The following is a 22,495-nucleotide window of genomic DNA, read 5'->3' on the forward strand; positions in this document are numbered from 1 at the left end:
ACTGTCTAGTTGACTGGGCTGTCTGTCTACTAGTTGACTGGGCTGTGTGTCTGTCTACTAGTTGACTGGGCTGTGTGTCTGTCTACTAGTTGACTGGGCTGTGTGTCTGTCTACTAGTTGACTGGGCTGTGTGTCTGTCTACTAGTTGACTGGGCTGTGTGTCTGTCTACTAGTTGACTGGGCTGTGTGTCTGTCTACTAGTTGACTGGGCTGTGTGTCTGTCTACTAGTTGACTGGGCTGTGTGTCTGTCTACTAGTTGACTGGGCTGTCTGTCTACTAGTTGACTGGGCTGTGTGTCTGTCTACTAGTTGACTGGGCTGTGTGTCTGTCTACTAGTTGACTGGGCTGTCTGTCTACTAGTTGACTGGGCTGTGTGTCTGTCTACTAGTTGACTGGGCTGTGTGTCTGTCTACTAGTTGACTGGGCTGTGTGTCTGTCTACTAGTTGACTGGGCTGTGTGTCTGTCTACTAGTTGACTGGGCTGTGTGTCTGTCTACTAGTTGACTGGGCTGTGTGTCTGTCTACTAGTTGACTGGGCTGTGTGTCTGTCTACTAGTTGACTGGGCTGTGTGTCTGTCTACTAGTTGACTGGGCTGTGTGTCTGTCTACTAGTTGACTGGGCTGTGTGTCTGTCTACTAGTTGACTGGGCTGTGTGTCTGTCTACTAGTTGACTGGGCTGTGTGTCTGTCTACTAGTTGACTGGGCTGTGTGTCTGTCTACTAGTTGACTGGGCTGTGTGTCTGTCTACTAGTTGACTGGGCTGTGTGTCTGTCTACTAGTTGACTGGGCTGTGTGTCTGTCTACTAGTTGACTGGGCTGTCTGTCTACTAGTTGACTGGGCTGTCTGTCTACTAGTTGACTGGGCTGTGTGTCTGTCTACTAGTTGGCTGGGCTGTGTGTCTGTCTACTAGTTGACAGTGCTGTCTGTCTACTAGTTGACTGGGCTGTGTGTCTGTCTACTAGTTGACTGGGCTGTGTGTCTGTCTACTAGTTGACTGGGCTGTGTGTCTGTCTACTAGTTGACTGGGCTGTGTGTCTGTCTACTAGTTGACTGGGCTGTGTGTCTGTCTTCCAGAGATTCACCAGGAGATTCTCAACAGACCAGTGACGACCGGATACGTACCTGAAGAGATATGGAAGAAAGCCGGTGAGCCTCCCTCCCTCCCTCCCTCTTTCCCTCCCTCCCTCTTTCCCTCTCTCCCTCTTTCCCTCTCTCCCTCCCTCCCTCTCTCTTTCCCTCCCTCTCTCTTTCCCTCCCTCCCTCTTTCCCTCCTCCATCCATCAGTATTTGCCCCTTTCTGATTTTCTCTATTTTTTGCATATTTTGACTCCAACCAAACACTTCCTGTAGTTGTTGATCAGTCTCTCACATCAATGTGGAGGAGTTTTGGCCCGTTCTTCCATGCAGAACAGCTTTAACTCAGCGACATTTGCGTTTGGTTGGAGTCATTGGAGATAAAGGTGGCACAACCAGTCATTGAGTGTAAAGGGGCAATTCGTTTTTTCACACAGGGGCACTGTATGTACGTATGTAATTGTTGTGTTATTTGTTCACTCAGGATCCCTTTATCTAAAATGTGGTTTTGGTTGAAGATCTGATTTAATTCAGTATCAAAAATTTGCAAAAGTAGAGAAATTTAGAAAGGGGGCAAATCCCTTTTCACAGCCCTGTGATTCCTGTAGAGTTATACAACGGAGGACTGGCAACCAACACATCTGTTGTAGCGAAGTTAAACGTTTACAGTCGGTGATAAACATTCAGACACCAGACACACACACGCCATGCACAATGTCCTCCTCCTCCTCCTCCTCCTGTCCTCCTCCTCTGCACCTCCTCCCCTCCTCCTCTCTCCTCATCCCCTCCTACTCCTCCTCCTCTCCCCCTCCCCCTCCTCCTCCTCCTCCCCTCCTCCTCTGCACCTCCTCCCCTCCTCCTCTCTCCTCCTCCCCTCCTACTCCTCCTCCCCTCCTACTCCTCATCCTCTCCCCCTCCTCCTCCTCTCTCCTCCTCCTCATATCCCCCTCCTCTGCACCTCCTCCCCTCCTCCTCTCTCCTCCTCCCCTCCTGCTCCTCCTCCTCTCCCCTTCCTCCTCCTCCTCCTCATATCCCCCTCCTCCTCCTCTCCTCCTCTTCCTCCTCCTCCTCTGCTGTGCTGTTGGGAGCACAATAGAAATGCATAATTTAAATATAAATTGCCTGATTTGCATACACCATTAGTGAAGTTACAGCCTTGATGTAGGCGGGGGAAAAAAAGTCGCCGTCTCGCTTCTGACGTTAAATTTACCACCCACATGTTTAAGGTTAGAGAACGTGCCAACGCCAAATGAGCTGAAAGTGTCTCTTTTACATTTGGATTTAAATTAAAATAAATATAAAAGGGATGACCTGATAAATGACCTCATATGGAATACAGTGAAAAGCCAAAACGAAAGGATCTTCGTGTCGACTACTCGTCTTTATCAAACGCAGAAATCATCAGTGTAATTTATTTTTCCAATCATGTGCTGTAATCCCAGACATCACGCATCTTCTCTCTAGTGGATCAAACCAATTAAACATCACAGAATTACTTCCTTTAAAAAAAAAAGAGTATAGTAATTAGTCTTCCATATGGAAAGTAATTAGACAATAATAAGCCGACAGTGAAATTAACTCACTGCTGATCATTGTTTATGAAAGTCTGCTTTATAAAGCCTGATCACACAAAATAAGATAACTGATGAGAAATACAAGGTAAGGTCTGCTAGGATACTCAGATGATATATTGTATTGTTTACTTGATGAAAAAGGATCTCCACTCTTTAGGAGTAACTTATACTGAACAACAATATAAAACGCAACATGTCAAGTGTTGGTCCCATGTTTCATGAGATGAAATAAAAGATCCCAGAAATGTTCCATGTTCACAAGAAGCTGATTTCTCTAAATGTTGTGCACAAATTCAGTAACATCCCTGTTAGTGAGCATTTATCCTTTCCCAAGATAATCCATCCACCTGTTACGTGTGGTGATACATATCAAGAGGCTGATTAAACAGCAGGATCATTACACAGGTGCACCTTGTGCTGGGGACAATAAAAGGCCACTCTAAAATGTGGAGTTTTGTCACACAACACAATGCCACAGATTTCTGAAGTTCTGAGGGAGCGTGCAATTGGCATGCTGACTGCAGGAATGTCCACCAGAGCTGTTGCCAGTTAATTGAATGTACATTTCTCTACCATAAGCCACCTGCAACGTCGTTTTTGAGAATTTGGCAGTACATCCAACCGGCCTCACAACCGCAGACCATGTGCAACCACACCAGCCCAGTACCTCTGCATCCGGCTTCTTCACCTGCGGGATGGTCTGAGACCAGCCACCCGGACAGCTGATGAAACTGTGGGTTGGCACAACCGAATAATTTCTGCACAAACTGTCAGAAACCGTCTCAGGGAAGCTCATCTGCGTGCTCGTCGTCCTCACCAGGGTCTTGACCTGACTGCAGTTTGACGTCGTAACCGACTTCAGTGGTCAAATGCTCACCTTTGATGGCCACTGGCAAGCTGGAGAAGTGTGTTCTTCACGGATGAATCCCGGGTTCAACTGAACTGGGCAGATGGCAGACAGGTTGTATGACGTGGTGTGGGCGAGCGGTTTGCTGATGTCAACCAGGGTTGAACAGCGGTAACCCAGTTACCGAGATTTACTGAGATATACCACCCAAAACCACCACCTTATCCTGGATAAATAACTGACATATATTTTAATTCAGACCCATAACCATTCAGATGGTGGTAGACTATAGCAGTTATTAATTCAGACCCATTCAGATGATGGTAGACTATAGCAGTTATTAATTCAGACCCATAACCATTCAGATGGTGGTAGACTATAGCAGTTATTAATTCAGACCCATAACCATTCAGATGGTGGTAGACTATAGCAGTTATTAATTCAGACCCATAACCATTCAGATGGTGGTAGACTATAGCAGTTATTAATTCAGACCCATAACCATTCAGATGGTGGTAGACTATAGCAGTTATTAATTCAGACCCATAACCATTCAGATGGTGGTAGACTATAGCAGTTATTAATTCAGACCCATTCAGATGGTGGTAGACTATAGCAGTTATTAATTCAGACCCATAACCATTCAGATGGTGGTAGACTATAGCAGTTATTAATTCAGACCCATAACCATTCAGATGGTGGTAGACTATAGCAGTTATTAATTCAGACCCATTCAGATGGTGGTAGACTATAGCAGTTATTAATTCAGACCCATAACCATTCAGATGGTGGTAGACTATAGCAGTTATTAATTCAGACCCATAACCATTCAGATGGTGGTAGACTATAGCAGTTATTAATTCAGACCCATAACCATTCAGATGGTGGTAGACTATAGCAGTGTAACGCGCTTCCTCCTTCTCCTCATCAGAAGAGGAGTAGCATGGATTTGACCAACGTGCAGCGGGTTTTGAATACATCATGAAACTTTATTTACAAGACAAAACTAAACACACGAAGAACACTTGAATATTTTACAAAACAACAAAACGAAGAAGACAGACCTGAACGAGAGTACTTACATAAAACACGAAGAACGCGCGGACAGGGAAAACAGACTACACAAAAACCGAACAAACGCTACAGTCCCGTGTGGTACACCGACAAGGACACAGGAGACAATCGACAAGGACACAGGAGACAATCACCCACAAACAAACAGTGAGAACAACCTACCTTAATATGACTCTCAATTAGAGGAAAACGCAAAACACCTGCCTCTAATTAAGAGCCATACCAGGCAACCCAAAACCAACATAGAAACAGCAAACATAGACTGCCCACCCAAAACTCACGCCCTGACCATCACACACATACAAAACAACAGAAAACAGGTCAGGAACGTGACAAGCAGTTATTAATTCAGACCCATTCAGATGGTGGTAGACTATAGCAGTTATTAATTCAGACCCATAACCATTCAGATGGTGGCAGACTATAGCAGTTATTAATTCAGACCCATTCAGATGGTGGTAGACTATAGCAGGTATTAATTCAGACCCATAACCATTCAGATGGTGGTAGACTATAGCAGTTATTAATTCAGACCCATAACCATTCAGATGGTGGTAGACTATAGCAGGTATTAATTCAGACCCATAACCATTCAGATGGTGGTAGACTATAGCAGTTATTAATTCAGACCCATAACCATTCAGATGGTGGTAGACTATAGCAGTTATTAATTCAGACCCATTCAGATGGTGGTAGACTATAACAGTTATTAATTCAGACCCATTCATATGGTGGTAGACTATAACAGTTATTAATTCAGACCCCTTCAGATGGTGGTAGACTATAGCAGTTATTAATTCAGACCCATTCAGATGGTGGTAGACTATAACAGTTATTAATTCAGACCCATTCAGATGGTGGTAGACTATAACAGTTATTAATTCAGACCCATTCAGATGGTGGTAGACTATAACAGTTATTAATTCAGACCCATAACCATTCAGATGGTGGTAGACTATAGCAGTTATTAATTCAGACCCATAACCATTCAGATGGTGGCAGACTATAGCAGTTATTAATTCAGACCCATTCAGATGGTGGTAGACTATAGCAGGTATTAATTCAGACCCATAACCATTCAGATGGTGGTAGACTATAGCAGTTATTAATTCAGACCCATAACCATTCAGATGGTGGTAGACTATAGCAGTTATTAATTCAGACCCATTCAGATGGTGGTAGACTATAACAGTTATTAATTCAGACCCATTCATATGGTGGTAGACTATAACAGTTATTAATTCAGACCCCTTCAGATGGTGGTAGACTATAGCAGTTATTAATTCAGACCCATTCAGATGGTGGTAGACTATAACAGTTATTAATTCAGACCCATTCAGATGGTGGTAGACTATAACAGTTATTAATTCAGACCCATTCAGATGGTGGTAGACTATAACAGTTATTAATTCAGACCCATAACCATTCAGATGGTGGTAGGCTATAGCAGTTATTAATTCAGACCCATAACCATTCAGATGGTGGTAGACTATAGCAGTTATTAATTCAGACCCCTTCAGATGGTGGTAGACTATAGCAGTTATTAATTCAGACCCATTCAGATGGTGGTAGACTATAACAGTTATTAATTCAGACCCATTCAGATGGTGGTAGACTATAACAGTTATTAATTCAGACCCATAACCATTCAGATGGTGGTAGGCTATAGCAGTTATTAATTCAGACCCATAACCATTCAGATGGTGGTAGACTATAACAGTTATTAATTCAGACCCATAACCATTCAGATGGTGGTAGGCTATAGCAGTTATTAATTCAGACCCATTCAGATGGTGGTAGACTATAGCAGTTATTAGTTCAGACCCATAACCATTCAGATGGTGGTAGAATATAGCAGTTATTAATTCAGACCCATAACCAATCAGATGGTGGTAGACTATAGCAGTTATTAATTCAGACCCATAACCATTCAGATGGTGGTAGACTATAGCAGTTATTAATTCAGACCCATTCAGATGGTGGTAGACTATAGCAGTTATTAATTCAGACCCATAACCATTCAGATTGTGGTAGACTATAGCAGTTATTAATTCAGACCCATAACCATTCAGATGGTGGTAGACTATAGCAGTTATTAATTCAGACCCATTCAGATGGTGGTAGACTATAGCAGTTATTAATTCAGACCCATAACCATTCAGATGGTGGCAGACTATAGCAGTTATTAATTCAGACCCATTCAGATGGTGGTAGACTATAGCAGGTATTAATTCAGACCCATAACCATTCAGATGGTGGTAGACTATAGCAGTTATTAATTCAGACCCATAACCATTCAGATGGTGGTAGACTATAGCAGTTATTAATTCAGACCCATAACCATTCAGATGGTGGTAGACTATAACAGTTATTAATTCAGACCCATAACCATTCAGATGGTGGTAGACTATAGCAGTTATTAATTCAGACCCATAACCATTCAGATGGTGGTAGACTATAGCAGTTATTAATTCAGACCCATAACCATTCAGATGGTGGTAGACTATAGCAGTTATTAATTCAGACCCCTTCAGATGGTGGTAGACTATAGCAGTTATTAATTCAGACCCATTCAGATGGTGGTAGACTATAACAGTTATTAATTCAGACCCATTCAGATGGTGGTAGACTATAACAGTTATTAATTCAGACCCATAACCATTCAGATGGTGGTAGGCTATAGCAGTTATTAATTCAGACCCATAACCATTCAGATGGTGGTAGACTATAGCAGTTATTAAGTCAGACCCATAACCATTCAGATGGTGGTAGGCTATAGCAGTTATTAATTCAGACCCATAACCATTCAGATGGTGGTAGAATATAGCAGTTATTAATTCAGACCCATAACCATTCAGATGGTGGTAGACTATAGCAGTTATTAATTCAGACCCATAACCATTCAGATGGTGGTAGGCTATAGCAGTTATTAATTCAGACCCATAACCATTCAGATGGTGGTAGGCTATAGCAGTTATTAATTCAGACCCATAACCATTCAGATGGTGGTAGAATATAGCAGTTATTAATTCAGACCCATAACCATTCAGATGGTGGTAGAATATAGCAGTTATTAATTCAGACCCATAACCATTCAGATGGTGGTAGACTATAGCAGTTATTAATTCAGACCCATAACCATTCAGATGGTGGTAGAATATAGCAGTTATTAATTCAGACCCATAACCATTCAGATGGTGGTAGACTATAGCAGTTATTAATTCAGACCCATAACCATTCAGATGGTGGTAGGCTATAGCAGTTATTAATTCAGACCCATTACCATTCAGATGGTGGTAGGCTATAGCAGTTATTAATTCAGACCCATAACCATTCAGATGGTGGTAAACTATAGCAGTTATTAATTCAGACCCATAACCATTCAGATGGTGGTAGGCTATAGCAGTTATTAATTCAGACCCATTCAGATGGTGGTAGACTATAGCAGTTATTAATTCAGACCCATTCAGATGGTGGTAGACTATAGCAGGTATTAATTCAGACCCAATCAGATGGTGGTAGACTATAACAGTTATTAATTCAGACCCATTCAGATGGTGGTAGACTATAACAGTTATTAATTCAGACCCATAACCATTCAGATGGTGGTAGACTATAACAGTTATTAATTCAGACCCATAACCATTCAGATGGTGGTAGACTATAGCAGTTATTAATTCAGACCCATTCAGATGGTGGTAGACTATAACAGTTATTAATTCAGACCCATTCATATGGTGGTAGACTATAACAGTTATTAATTCAGACCCCTTCAGATGGTGGTAGACTATAGCAGTTATTAATTCAGACCCATTCAGATGGTGGTAGACTATAACAGTTATTAATTCAGACCCATTCAGATGGTGGTAGACTATAACAGTTATTAATTCAGAACCATTCAGATGGTGGTAGACTATAACAGTTATTAATTCAGACCCATAACCATTCAGATGGTGGTAGGCTATAGCAGTTATTAATTCAGACCCATAACCATTCAGATGGTGGTAGACTATAGCAGTTATTAATTCAGACCCCTTCAGATGGTGGTAGAATATAGCAGTTATTAATTCAGACCCATTCAGATGGTGGTAGACTATAACAGTTATTAATTCAGACCCATTCAGATGGTGGTAGACTATAACAGTTATTAATTCAGACCCATAACCATTCAGATGGTGGTAGGCTATAGCAGTTATTAATTCAGACCCATAACCATTCAGATGGTGGTAGACTATAGCAGTTATTAATTCAGACCCATAACCATTCAGATGGTGGTAGGCTATAGCAGTTATTAATTCAGACCCATTCAGATGGTGGTAGACTATAGCAGTTATTAGTTCAGACCCATAACCATTCAGATGGTGGTAGAATATAGCAGTTATTAATTCAGACCCATAACCAATCAGATGGTGGTAGACTATAGCAGTTATTAATTCAGACCCATAACCATTCAGATGGTGGTAGACTATAGCAGTTATTAATTCAGACCCATTCAGATGGTGGTAGACTATAGCAGTTATTAATTCAGACCCATAACCATTCAGATGGTGGTAGACTATAGCAGTTATTAATTCAGACCCATAACCATTCAGATGGTGGTAGACTATAGCAGTTATTAATTCAGACCCATTCAGATGGTGGTAGACTATAGCAGTTATTAATTCAGACCCATAACCATTCAGATGGTGGCAGACTATAGCAGTTATTAATTCAGACCCATTCAGATGGTGGTAGACTATAGCAGGTATTAATTCAGACCCATAACCATTCAGATGGTGGTAGACTATAGCAGTTATTAATTCAGACCCATAACCATTCAGATGGTGGTAAACTATAGCAGTTATTAATTCAGACCCATAACCATTCAGATGGTGGTAGACTATAACAGTTATTAATTCAGACCCATAACCATTCAGATGGTGGTAGACTATAGCAGTTATTAATTCAGACCCATAACCATTCAGATGGTGGTAGACTATAACAGTTATTAATTCAGACCCATAACCATTCAGATGGTGGTAGGCTATAGCAGTTATTAATTCAGACCCATAACCATTCAGATGGTGGTAGACTATAGCAGTTATTAATTCAGACCCCTTCAGATGGTGGTAGACTATAGCAGTTATTAATTCAGACCCATTCAGATGGTGGTAGACTATAACAGTTATTAATTCAGACCCATTCAGATGGTGGTAGACTATAACAGTTATTAATTCAGACCCATAACCATTCAGATGATGGTAGGCTATAGCAGTTATTAATTCAGACCCATAACCATTCAGATGGTGGTAGACTATAGCAGTTATTAAGTCAGACCCATAACCATTCAGATGGTGGTAGGCTATAGCAGTTATTAATTCAGACCCATAACCATTCAGATGGTGGTAGAATATAGCAGTTATTAATTCAGACCCATAACCATTCAGATGGTGGTAGACTATAGCAGTTATTAATTCAGACCCATAACCATTCAGATGGTGGTAGGCTATAGCAGTTATTAATTCAGACCCATAACCATTCAGATGGTGGTAGGCTATAGCAGTTATTAATTCAGACCCATAACCATTCAGATGGTGGTAGAATATAGCAGTTATTAATTCAGACCCATAACCATTCAGATGGTGGTAGAATATAGCAGTTATTAATTCAGACCCATAACCATTCAGATGGTGGTAGACTATAGCAGTTATTAATTCAGACCCATAACCATTCAGATGGTGGTAGAATATAGCAGTTATTAATTCAGACCCATAACCATTCAGATGGTGGTAGACTATAGCAGTTATTAATTCAGACCCATAACCATTCAGATGGTGGTAGGCTATAGCAGTTATTAATTCAGACCCATAACCATTCAGATGGTGGTAGACTATAGCAGTTATTAATTCAGACCCATTACCATTCAGATGGTGGTAGGCTATAGCAGTTATTAATTCAGACCCATAACCATTCAGATGGTGGTAAACTATAGCAGTTATTAATTCAGACCCATAACCATTCAGATGGTGGTAGGCTATAGCAGTTATTAATTCAGACCCATTCAGATGGTGGTAGACTATAGCAGTTATTAATTCAGACCCATTCAGATGGTGGTAGACTATAGCAGGTATTAATTCAGACCCAATCAGATGGTGGTAGACTATAACAGTTATTAATTCAGACCCATTCAGATGGTGGTAGACTATAACAGTTATTAATTCAGACCCATAACCATTCAGATGGTGGTAGACTATAACAGTTATTAATTCAGACCCATAACCATTCAGATGGTGGTAGACTATAGCAGTTATTAATTCAGACCCATTCAGATGGTGGTAGACTATAACAGTTATTAATTCAGACCCATAACCATTCAGATGGTGGTAGACTATAGCAGTTATTAATTCAGACCCATAACCATTCAGATGGTGGTAGGCTATAGCAGGTATTAATTCAGACCCATAACCATTCAGATGGTGGTAGACTATAGCAGTTATTAATTCAGACCCATAACCATTCAGATGGTGGTAGGCTATAGCAGTTATTAATTCAGACCCATTCATATGGTGGTAGACTCGAGCAGTTATTAATTCAGACCCATTCAGATGGTGGTAGACTATAACAGTTATTAATTCAGACCCATTCAGATGGTGGTAGACTATAACAGTTATTAATTCAGACCCATAACCATTCAGATGGTGGTAGACTATATCAGTTATTAATTCAGACCCATAACCATTCAGATGGTGGTACGCTATAGCAGTTATTAATTCAGACCCATTCAGATGGTGGTAGACTATAGCAGTTATTAATTCAGACCCATAACCATTCAGATGGTGGTAGACTATAGCAGGTATTAATTCAGACCCAATCAGATGGTGGTAGACTATAACAGTTATTAATTCAGACCCATTCAGATGGTGGTAGACTATAACAGTTATTAATTCAGACCCATAACCATTCAGATGGTGGTAGACTATATCAGTTATTAATTCAGACCCATAACCATTCAGATGGTGGTACGCTATAGCAGTTATTAATTCAGACCCATTCAGATGGTGGTAGACTATAGCAGTTATTAATTCAGACCCATAACCATTCAGATGGTGGTAGACTATAGCAGTTATTAATTCAGACCCATAACCATTCAGATGGTGGTAGACTATAACAGTTATTAATTCAGACCCATAACCATTCAGATGGTGGTAGACTATAGCAGTTATTAATTCAGACCAATTCAGATGGTGGTAGACTATAGCAGTTATTAATTTAGACCCATTCAGATGGTGGTAGACTATAACAGTTATTAATTCAGACCCATAACCATTCAGATGGTGGTAGGCTATAGCAGTTATTAATTCAGACCCATTCAGATGGTGGTAGACTATAACAGTTATTTATTCAGACCCATAACCATTCAGATGGTGGTAGACTATAGCAGTTATTAATTCAGACCCATAACCATTCAGATGGTGGTAGACTATAGCAGTTATTAATTCAGACCCATAACCATTCAGATAGTGGTAGACTATAGCAGTTATTAATTCAGACCCATTCAGATGGTGGTAGACTATAACAGTTATTAATTCAGACCCATAACCATTCAGATGGTGGTAGACTATAACAGTTATTAATTCAGACCCATTCAGATGGTGGTAGACTATAGCAGTTATTAATTCAGACCCATTCAGATGATGGTAGACTATAGCAGTTATTAATTCAGACCCATTCAGATGGTGGTAGACTATAACAGTTATTAATTCAGACCCATAACCAATCAGATGGTGGTAGACTATAGCAGTTAGACCCATAACCATTCAGATGGTGGTAGACTATAGCAGTTATTAATTCAGACCCATAACCATTCAGATGGTGGTAGACTATAGCAGTTATTAATTCAGACCCATTCAGATGGTGGTAGACTATAGCAGTTATTAATTCAGACCCATTCAGATGGTGGTAGACTATAACAGTTATTAATTCAGACCCATAACCAATCAGATGGTGGTAGACTATAGCAGTTAGACCCATAACCATTCAGATGGTGGTAGAATATAGCAGTTATTAATTCAGACCCATAACCATTCAGATGGTGGTAGACTATAGCAGTTATTAATTCAGACCCATTCATATGGTGGTAGACTATAGCAGTTATTAATTCAGACCCATAACCAATCAGATGGTGGTAGACTATAACAGTTATTAATTCAGACCCATAACCATTCAGATGGTGGTAGGCTATAGCAGTTATTAATTCAGACCCATTCAGATGGTGGTAGACTATAACAGTTATTAATTCAGACCCATAACCATTCAGATGGTGGTAGACTATAGCAGTTATTAATTCAGACCCATTCAGATGGTGGTAGACTATAGCAGTTATTAATTTAGACCCATAACCATTCAGATGGTGGTAGACTATAGCAGTTATTAATTCAGACCCATTCAGATGGTGGTAGACTATAGCAGTTATTAATTCAGACCCATTCAGATGGTGGTAGACTATAACAGTTATTAATTCAGACCCATTCAGATGGTGGTAGACTATAACAGTTATTAATTCAGACCCATTCAGATGGTGGTAGACTATAACAGTTATTAATTCAGACCCATAACCAATCTTCACGAAGAGAAGTGAAAGCCTTCTGCATCTTTTTTTAATTTATTTATTTCACCTTTATTTAACCAGGTAGGCCAGTTGAGAACAAGTTCTCATTTACAATTGTGACCTGGCCAAGATAAAGCAAAGCAGTTCGACACATACAACAACACAGAGTTACACATGGAGTAAAACAAACATACAGTCAATAATGCAGTAGAAAAATAAGTCTATATACAATGTGAGCAAATGAGATGAGGTCTGTAGCAGTTTGGGTCAAGAGTGTCCCCCCTTTGAAGAGGGGGATGAACGCAGCTGCTTTCCAATCTGTGGGAATCTCAGACGACATGAAAGAGAGGAACAGGCTAGTAATAGGGGTTGCAACAATTTGCTAAAATTTCGGCAGAAAGTTTTAGAAAGAAAGGGTCCAGATTGCAGCTGGGAGGAGGTGTTCTTATTCTCCATGGACTTTTTCAGTGTCCCAGAACTTTTTTGAGTTTGTGTTGCAGCAAGCAAATTTCTGCTTGAAAAAGCTAGCCTTGGCTTTTCTAACTGCCTGTGTATATTGGTTTCTAACTTCCCTGAAAAGTTGCATATCACGGGGGCTGTTCGATGCTAATGCAGAACGCCATAGGATGTTTTTGTGTTGGTTAAGGGCAGTCAGGTCTGGAGAGAACCAAGGGCTATATCTGTTCCTGGTTCTAAATTTCTTGAATGGGGCATGCTTATTTAAGATGGTGAGGAAGGCATTTAAAAAAAATAACCAGGCATCCTCTACTGACGGGATGAGATCAATATCCTTCCAGGATACCCGGGCCAGGTCGATTAGAAAGGCCTGCTCGCTGAAGTGTTTCAGGGAGCGTTTGACAGTGATGAGTGGAGGTCGTTTGACCGCTGACCCATTACGGATGCATGCAATGAGGCAGTGATCGCTGAGATCTTGGTTGAAAACAGCAGAGGTGTATTTAGAGGGCAAGTTGGTTAGGATGAAATTTTTTATTTATTTTTATTCATTTTTTATTTAACCTTTATTTAACCAGGAAGGGCTCATTGAGATTTAAAATCTCTTTTTCAAGAGCGTCCTGGCCAAGATAGGCAGCACCAAGTCATTACAAAAATTACAGACAAACAACATGGAAAAACTACAAGTAATCTAGTAAAAACAATTGAATTCACAAGAGTATAACAAAAATCAAAAACAGCAAATTAAAAACATTGACAGGTCAGGAAATCAGCCTCAAAATCCTTCATCAGTGATTTAAAAACACCAATCGGGACAAGTTCTTCCAGTTTAAAAGCATTTTGTAAGGCGTTCCAAGACGATGGCGCAGAGTACATAAAAGACCTTTTACCAAATTCAGTTCGGACATTTGGAACAGTTAGCAGGATAAAGTCCAGCGAACGAAGAGAGTACCCACCACATTTCTGACCAATAAAGATGCCCAGATTAAAAAGGTAGTAAATCCAAAATGGCTTTGTAAATAAAAGTATACCAGTGACTGAGCCTACGAGTGACTAGAGAAGGCCAGACAACCCTGGTATACAAAGTGCAGTGGTGCGTAAGGGGTTTTGCAGTTTAAAATAAATCTCAAAGTGCCATGGTAAAGGGTGTCAATTGATCTCAAACACTGGGCGGAAGCATTCATATATAAAATTTCCCCGTAGTCTAGTAAAGGCATACATGTAGCTGATACTAGCATCCTTCTGGCTTCAAAAGAAAACAGGCCTTATTCCTAAAATAAAATCCCAATTTCAGCTTCAATTTTTTTGTAAATTGTTGAATATGCAATTTAAAAGAGAGGCCGTCATCAATTAAAATTCCAAGATATTTATATGAGGTTACAACCTCAATCTCCTTGCCCTGACAGGTAGTAATAGGTGAAAGGTTCAGAGGTCTAATTCTTGCATTAGAAAACACCATTAGTTTAGTTTTGTCAGTATTGAGGATAAGCTTCAATTGACACAAGGTATGTTGAACAGTATAAAAAGCAGTTTGCAAGTTCTGGAAAGCTTTTGTAAGAGACGAGGCACAACAGTAAATAACAGTATCATCAGAATAAAAATGAAGTTGTGCATTTTGGACATTTTTGTCTAAATCATTTATATGAATAGTGAATAAGAGAGGACCAAGTACAGAGCCTTGGGGCACACCATTAAAGACAGACAATTTAACAGACATAAGCCCATCAAATTGAGTGCACTGAGTTCTATCAGACAGATAGTTAGCAAACCATGGAACTGCATGCTCCGAAAGATCTACACTCAACAATCTCTGCCTTAGTATAGCATGATCAACTGTATCAAAAGCCTGAGAGAGATCAATAAAAAGTGAGACACAGTGCTGTTTTTTGTCAAGGGCTTCAGTGGTATCATTTAAAAGCTTCATGGCTGCTGTAATTGTGCTATGCTTCTCCCCGAAGCCCGATTGGTACATTGATAAAATAGAGTTAGTAAATAAAAACTCTTTTAGCTGTTCACGCCCAAGGGTTTCAAGTATTTTCACCAGGGGTGACAGCTTTGAGATTGGCCTATAATTATTTAAAAGAGTTGGATCTCCCCCTTTTAAAAGTGGTAGGACAAATGCTGATTTCCAGATCTTTGGAATTTCATTACATTCCAGAGTTAGATTGAACAGATGTGTAAGTGGTTCAGCTATGAAATCAGCTATGAGGGTAGCCGTGATATCTATGAGGGAGCCCGTGTTTACAGCTTTGGGGTGGTACCTGGTAGGTTTATTGATAATTTGTGTGAGATTGAGGGCATCAAGCTTAGATTGTAGGATAGCTGGGGTGTTAATGTAGGGCTCATTACATGTCTTTAATGTAGGGCTCATTAAATGTCTTTAATGTAGGGCTCATTACATGTATTTAATATAGGGTTAATTCAATTCTACTATTCAAGTAGCATCAGACTTGAATTTTTGATCAAATCTCTAATCAAATCGAGACGGGTGTATTTATATGCTTCATACGCGTTTGAATGACACTTCCGGTTATTGCAGGAAATAGTGTTTAAGGGGTTAGGGTTTTAGCCTTAACCCTAACCCCTTACCCCTAACCTACCCTAACCCCCTAAACACTACCCCCTAACCCTAGCCCCCTACCCCCTAACCCCCTACCCCTAACCTATCCTAACCCCCTAACCACTACCCCCTAACCCTAACCCCCTACCCCCTACCCCTACCCCCTACCCCTAACCTATCCTAACCCCCTAACCACTACCCCCTAACCCACTACCCCCTAACCCTAACCCCCTACCCCCTACCCCTAACCTATCCTAACCCCCTAACCACTACCCCCTAACCCTAACCCCCTACCCCCTACCCCTAACCTACCCTACCCCCTACCCCTAACCTACCCTAACCCCTTAACCACTACCCCCTAACCCTAACACCCTACCCCCTACCCCTAACCTATCCTAACCCCCTAACCACTACCCCCTAACCCTAACCCCCTACCCCTACCCCTAACCTATCCTAACCCCCTAACCACTACCCCCTAACCCACTACCCCCTAACCCTAACCCCCTACCCCCTACCCCTAACCTATCCTAACCCCCTAACCACTACCCCCTAACCCTAACCCCCTACCCCCTACCCCTAACCTACCCTACCCCCTACCCCTAACCTATCCTAACCCCCTAACCACTACCCCCTAACCCTAACCCCCTACCCCCTACCCCTAACCTATCCTAACCCCCTAACCACTACCCCCTAACCCTAACCCTAGCCCCCTACCCCTAACCCCCTAACCACTACCCCCTAACCCCCTACCCCTAACCTATCCTAACCCCCTAACCACTACCCCCTAACCCTAACCCCCTACCCCCTAACCCTAGCCCCCTAACCTACCCTAACCCCCTACCCCCTAACCTACCCTAACCCCCTACCCCTAACCTATCCTAACCCCCTAACCACTACCCCCTAACCCCCTACCCCTAACCTACCCTAACCCCCTAAGGGGTAGGGGGCTGATTGAGTCCTTGATGATATCTCTGAATGTGTTTCAGAAGAGGCTGTGAACGAGGTGAAGCGCCAGGCCATGTCAGAGCTCCAGAAGGCGGTTTCAGAGGCGGAGAGGAAGGCCCATCAGATGATCAGCTCGGAACGGTCCAAGATGGAGCGTACGGTGGCAGAGGCCAAGAGACAGGCAGCGGAGGACGCATTGACTGTCATCAACCAGCAGGAGGACTCCAGCGAGGTAGGACACACTTTATTGCTTTATTGATCTACTATGTACCAGACTGTCTGTATTATTGATCTATGTTCCAGAATGTATTTATTATAGATGTATTATTCCAGAATGTATTTATTATAGATGTATTATACCAGAATGTATTTATTTACATTTACATTTACATTTAAGTCATTTAGCAGACGCTCTTATCCAGAGCGACTTACTATAGATATATTATACCAGAATGTATTTATTATAGATGTATTATACCAGAATGTATTTATTATAGATGTATTATACCAGAATGTATTTATTATAGATGTATTATACCAGAATGTATTTATTATAGATATATTATACCAGAATGTATTTATTATAGATGTATTATACCAGAATGTATTTATTATTGATTTATTATACCAGAATGTATTTATTATTGATTTATTATACCAGAATGTATTTATTATAGATGTGTTATACCAGAATGTATTTATTATAGATGTATTATACCAGAATGTATTTATTATACCAGAATGTATTTATTATAGATGTATTATACCAGAATGTATTTATTTACATTTACATTTACATTTAAGTCATTTAGCAGACGCTCTTATCCAGAGCGACTTACTATAGATATATTATACCAGAATGTATTTATTATAGATGTATTATACCAGAATGTATTTATTATAGATGTATTATACCAGAATGTATTTATTATAGATGTATTATACCAGAATGTATTTATTATAGATATATTATACCAGAATGTATTTATTATAGATGTATTATACCAGAATGTATTTATTATTGATTTATTATACCAGAATGTATTTATTATTGATTTATTATACCAGAATGTATTTATTATAGATGTGTTATACCAGAATGTATTTATTATAGATGTATTATACCAGAATGTATTTATTATACCAGAATGTATTTATTATAGATGTATTATACCAGAATGTATTTATTATAGATGTATTATACCAGAATGTATTTATTATAGATGTATTATACCAGAATGTATTTATTATAGATGTATTATACCAGAATGTATTTATTATAGATATATTATACCAGAATGTATTTATTATAGATGTATTATACCAGAATGTATTTATTATAGATGTATTATACCAGAATGTATTTATTATAGATGTATTATACCAGAATGTATTTATTATAGATATATTATACCAGAATGTATTTATTATAGATGTATTATACCAGAATGTATTTATTATAGATGTATTATACCGGAATGTATTTATTATAGATGTATTATACCAGAATGTATTTATTATACCAGAATGTATTTATTATTGATATATTATACCAGAATGTATTTATTATAGATGTATTATACCAGAATGTATTTATTATATATGTATTATACCAGAATGTATTTATTATAGATGTATTATACCAGAATGTATTTATTATAGATATATTATACCAGAATGTATTTATTATAGATGTATTATACCAGAATGTATTTATTATATATGTATTATACCAGAATGTATTTATTATAGATTTATTATACCAGAATGTATTTATTATACCAGAATGTATTTATTATTGATTTATTATACCAGAATGTATTTATTATAGACGTATTATACCACAGTGTATTTATTATACCAGAATGTATTTATTATACCAGAATGTATTTATTATAGATGTGTTATACCAGAATGTATTTATTATAGACGTATTATACCACAGTGTATTTATTATACCAGAATGTATTTATTATAGATGTATTATACCAGAATGTATTTATTATAGATGTATTATACCAGAATGTATTTATTATAGATGTATTATACCAGAATGTATTTATTATTGATCTGTTATGTACCAGAATGTATTTATTATTGATTTATTATTCATGTTTATGTTTATTTAACCAGTCAGTTAGAAATACATTTATATTTACATTGATGACCTGGCAGATCGGACACACCTCACTAAGAGGTTCCATTCACACTGTGGCTTATAGATCCCATATAAAGTGTCCAATTCTAGTGCTTTGAGCAACATTATGTTCTTTCTATACAGGATTGTAGTTCATCTATACAATACCACAGTGTAAACAAAGGAGAGATATTGAATGTAGTCTATTCCTCTGTATTCATAATCTCAAGATATTCTCCCTCTAATCGGAGGATTACACTTCTGAAAGGAGAGGACACCTAAATATATAAATATCCTCAGAAAAATCAAGTTGTTTTGAAAATTACCTGTCTGATCTGATTATCCTATTAGTGGTAATATCTTTGGAAGATTTCATATCTCCAAATAAGGGAAGGTTTTACCTTCTGAATGCAGGTGAGGATCTTCTGGAGGTGAGGCTCATTAAACATGAAACAGGATATAGCCTACATCAGTTCCAAGAGGCTACACTAAACAGGATATAGCCTACATTAGTTCCAAGAGGAGACAGGATATAGCCTACATCAGTTCCAAGAGGAGACACGAAACAGGATATAGCCTACATCAGTTCCAAGAGGAGACACTAAACAGGATATAGCCTACATCAGTTCCAAGAGAAGACACGGAACAGGATATAGCCTACATTAGTTCTAAGAGGAGACACGAAACAGGATATAGCCTACATCAGTTCCAAGAGGACACACTAAACAGGATATAGCCTACATCAGTTCCAAGAGGAGACACGAAACAGGATATAGCCTACATCAGTTCCAAGAGGAGACACTAAACAGGATATAGCCTACATCAGTTCCAAGAGGAGACACTAAACAGGATATAGCCTACATCAGTTCCAAGAGGAGACACTAAACAGGATATAGCCTACATCAGTTCCAAGAGGAGACACTAAACAGGATATAGCCTACATCAGTTTCAAGAGGGGACACGAAACAGGATATAGCCTACATTAGTTCCAAGAGGAGACACTAAACAGGATATAGCCTACATTAGTTCCAAGAGCAGACACGAAACAGGATATAGCCGAGTCTTTCGCTCTCTCTTTCGCTCTCTTCCCCTTTCCCCCAGATCTCTGTGTGTTTGGAAAGGTGGTACCAATTCTGCCGAGGAGGACGATGTGGAGGGACCGCTGACTTACTAATCACTATATAGGAGTCCTAAATGCAGCGTTTAATCAGTTAGCATGGAAACCAACACTCACCGCTCAGCCCACATCTGACTCTAATTGTGTTCAGTCCTGTTTAGGAGAGATCCTTCCGGAGTACGGCTCAGTAGCTGTTTAGGAGAGATCCTTCCGGAGTACGGCTCAGTAGCTGTTTAGGAGAGATCCTTCCGGAGTACGGCTCAGTAGCTGTTTAGGAGAGATCCTTCCGGAGTACGGCTCAGTAGCTGTTTAGGAGAGATCCTTCCGGAGTACGGCTCAGTAGCTGTTTAGGAGAGATCCTTCCAGAGTACCTTATGTTTCACTCTGTGGGATGTGGTGGTGGTGTACAATAGTTCTGTTGTAGGTTACTTTCTGTTTTCCTATGTTGTCTTCATACACATTAATTTAAGACTCATTTGCCCGCTGTGAAATCCTGTGAAGGGCAAAATGCTATTTTTTTTCTACACTGATAAATCAGTGTTCTTATTAAAAGGTCTTTAAATAATGTTTTCCTGTTACAAAGCACATCGTACTAATTGCGCTCTCTCTGTCTGTCTGTCTCTGTCTGTCTCTGTCTGTCTCTGTCTGTCTCTGTCTCTGTCTCTGTCTCTGTGTAGAGTTGTTGGAACTGCGGGCGGAAGGCGAGCGAGACCTGCAGCGGCTGCAACACGGCGCGCTACTGCGGCTCCTTCTGCCAGCACAAGGACTGGGAGAAACACCACCACGTGTGTGGCCAGACCCTCCAGGCATCCAAAGCAGCCCAGCAACAGGGTCAGGGTACAGAGACCTGCGCTCCCATCAGCTCCTCCACTACGCCCTCTAGTGGAGGAGGCAGCCCAGCCGGAACTCCGCCCATCGCCACACCCCGCTCCGGCACCCCAGGAACCCCCCCAGAAACCACGCCGCACTAAACCGGGGAGCCACCCGGGGAGCCGTGGGAAACTCCCAGTAGCACAACATGACTGGCTCACTTGATGCTAAACGCTAAGGCGCTAACGCTACAACGAGAGTTGTAAATTTATCTTGGATTAGTGGAGGTTCCACACAACACAGGAGGTTTATACATGTAGATCAGTCACATTGACTTGCCATGATTAACAAAGAACACACAAAAAAAGGTTATTTGTTTTAATTATTATTGTTATTGTTATTGTTACCAATGCCCTTATTGTTATTAGCGTCCGTTTGTTGTTGTTTATTGCTATTCTTTCATTCCTTTTTTTCATGTAAATATGAAGATAGAAAGTGAGTGGATAACAGCAGTGAAACTCCACACAAATACATCTGACATCCCCTTGTGTTGAGTTCTGTTTTATAAATGTTGTTTTCCTCGATTACCTGGGATATATGATAGAAAACCAGTTGACCTCATTAAGACACCGAACAACATACCAATGGAATATTACCACAACACAAACACTGTGGAAAAAGATGAAGCAAACTCTCTTACTGACTGACAGACAGACAGACAGGTGGATAGTATCCGTGGGTTAAAGCAGCAAGGTGCAGATGTGGGTCAGACTGTAAAGGAACCACAGCTGTTCCTCTTGACTAGTATTAATATCCAGGTCAGTGGACTGACTAACACAAAGATGTCTCCCTCCCTGAGGGATGGAGGGATGGAAAAGCAAGGAACCATACAAATAACCAACCCTGGATACCAAGATATAACTAATACCTGACCCCTGGATACCAAGATATAACTAACACCTGACCCCTGGATACCATGATATAACTAATACCTGACCCCTGGATACCAAGATATAACTAATACCTGACCCCTGGATACCATGATATAACTAACACCTGACCCCTGGATACCAAGATATAACTAATACCTGACCCCTGGATACCATGATATAACTAATACCTGACCCCTGGATACCATGATATAACTAACACCTGACCCCTGGATACCAAGATATAACTAATACCTGACCCCTGGATACCATGATATAACTAATACCTGACCCCTGGATACCATGATATAACTAATACCTGACCCCTGGATACCATGATATAACTAATACCTGACCCCTGGATACCAAGATATAACTAATACCT

General features: G+C 40.0%; 1 protein-coding gene across 1 annotated transcript in view; it reads left to right on the plus strand.

The window, feature by feature from the left end:
• Positions 1–21,729, plus strand: part of LOC139559348 (protein CBFA2T1-like) — a 197,940-nt gene extending 176,211 nt beyond the window's left edge. The window contains exons 9-11 of the mRNA XM_071375276.1: positions 1,078–1,149; positions 17,159–17,349; positions 21,049–21,729. Coding sequence (XP_071231377.1) covers positions 1,078–1,149; positions 17,159–17,349; positions 21,049–21,342 — 557 coding nt within the window. The 3' untranslated portion in view covers positions 21,343–21,729. The remainder of the gene's footprint in view (positions 1–1,077; positions 1,150–17,158; positions 17,350–21,048) is intronic.
• The last annotated feature ends 766 nt before the right edge of the window (positions 21,730–22,495 follow it).

This window comes from Salvelinus alpinus, chromosome 29, assembly GCF_045679555.1.
Source record: "Salvelinus alpinus chromosome 29, SLU_Salpinus.1, whole genome shotgun sequence".
In the NCBI taxonomy this organism is placed as follows: domain Eukaryota; kingdom Metazoa; phylum Chordata; class Actinopteri; order Salmoniformes; family Salmonidae; genus Salvelinus; species Salvelinus alpinus.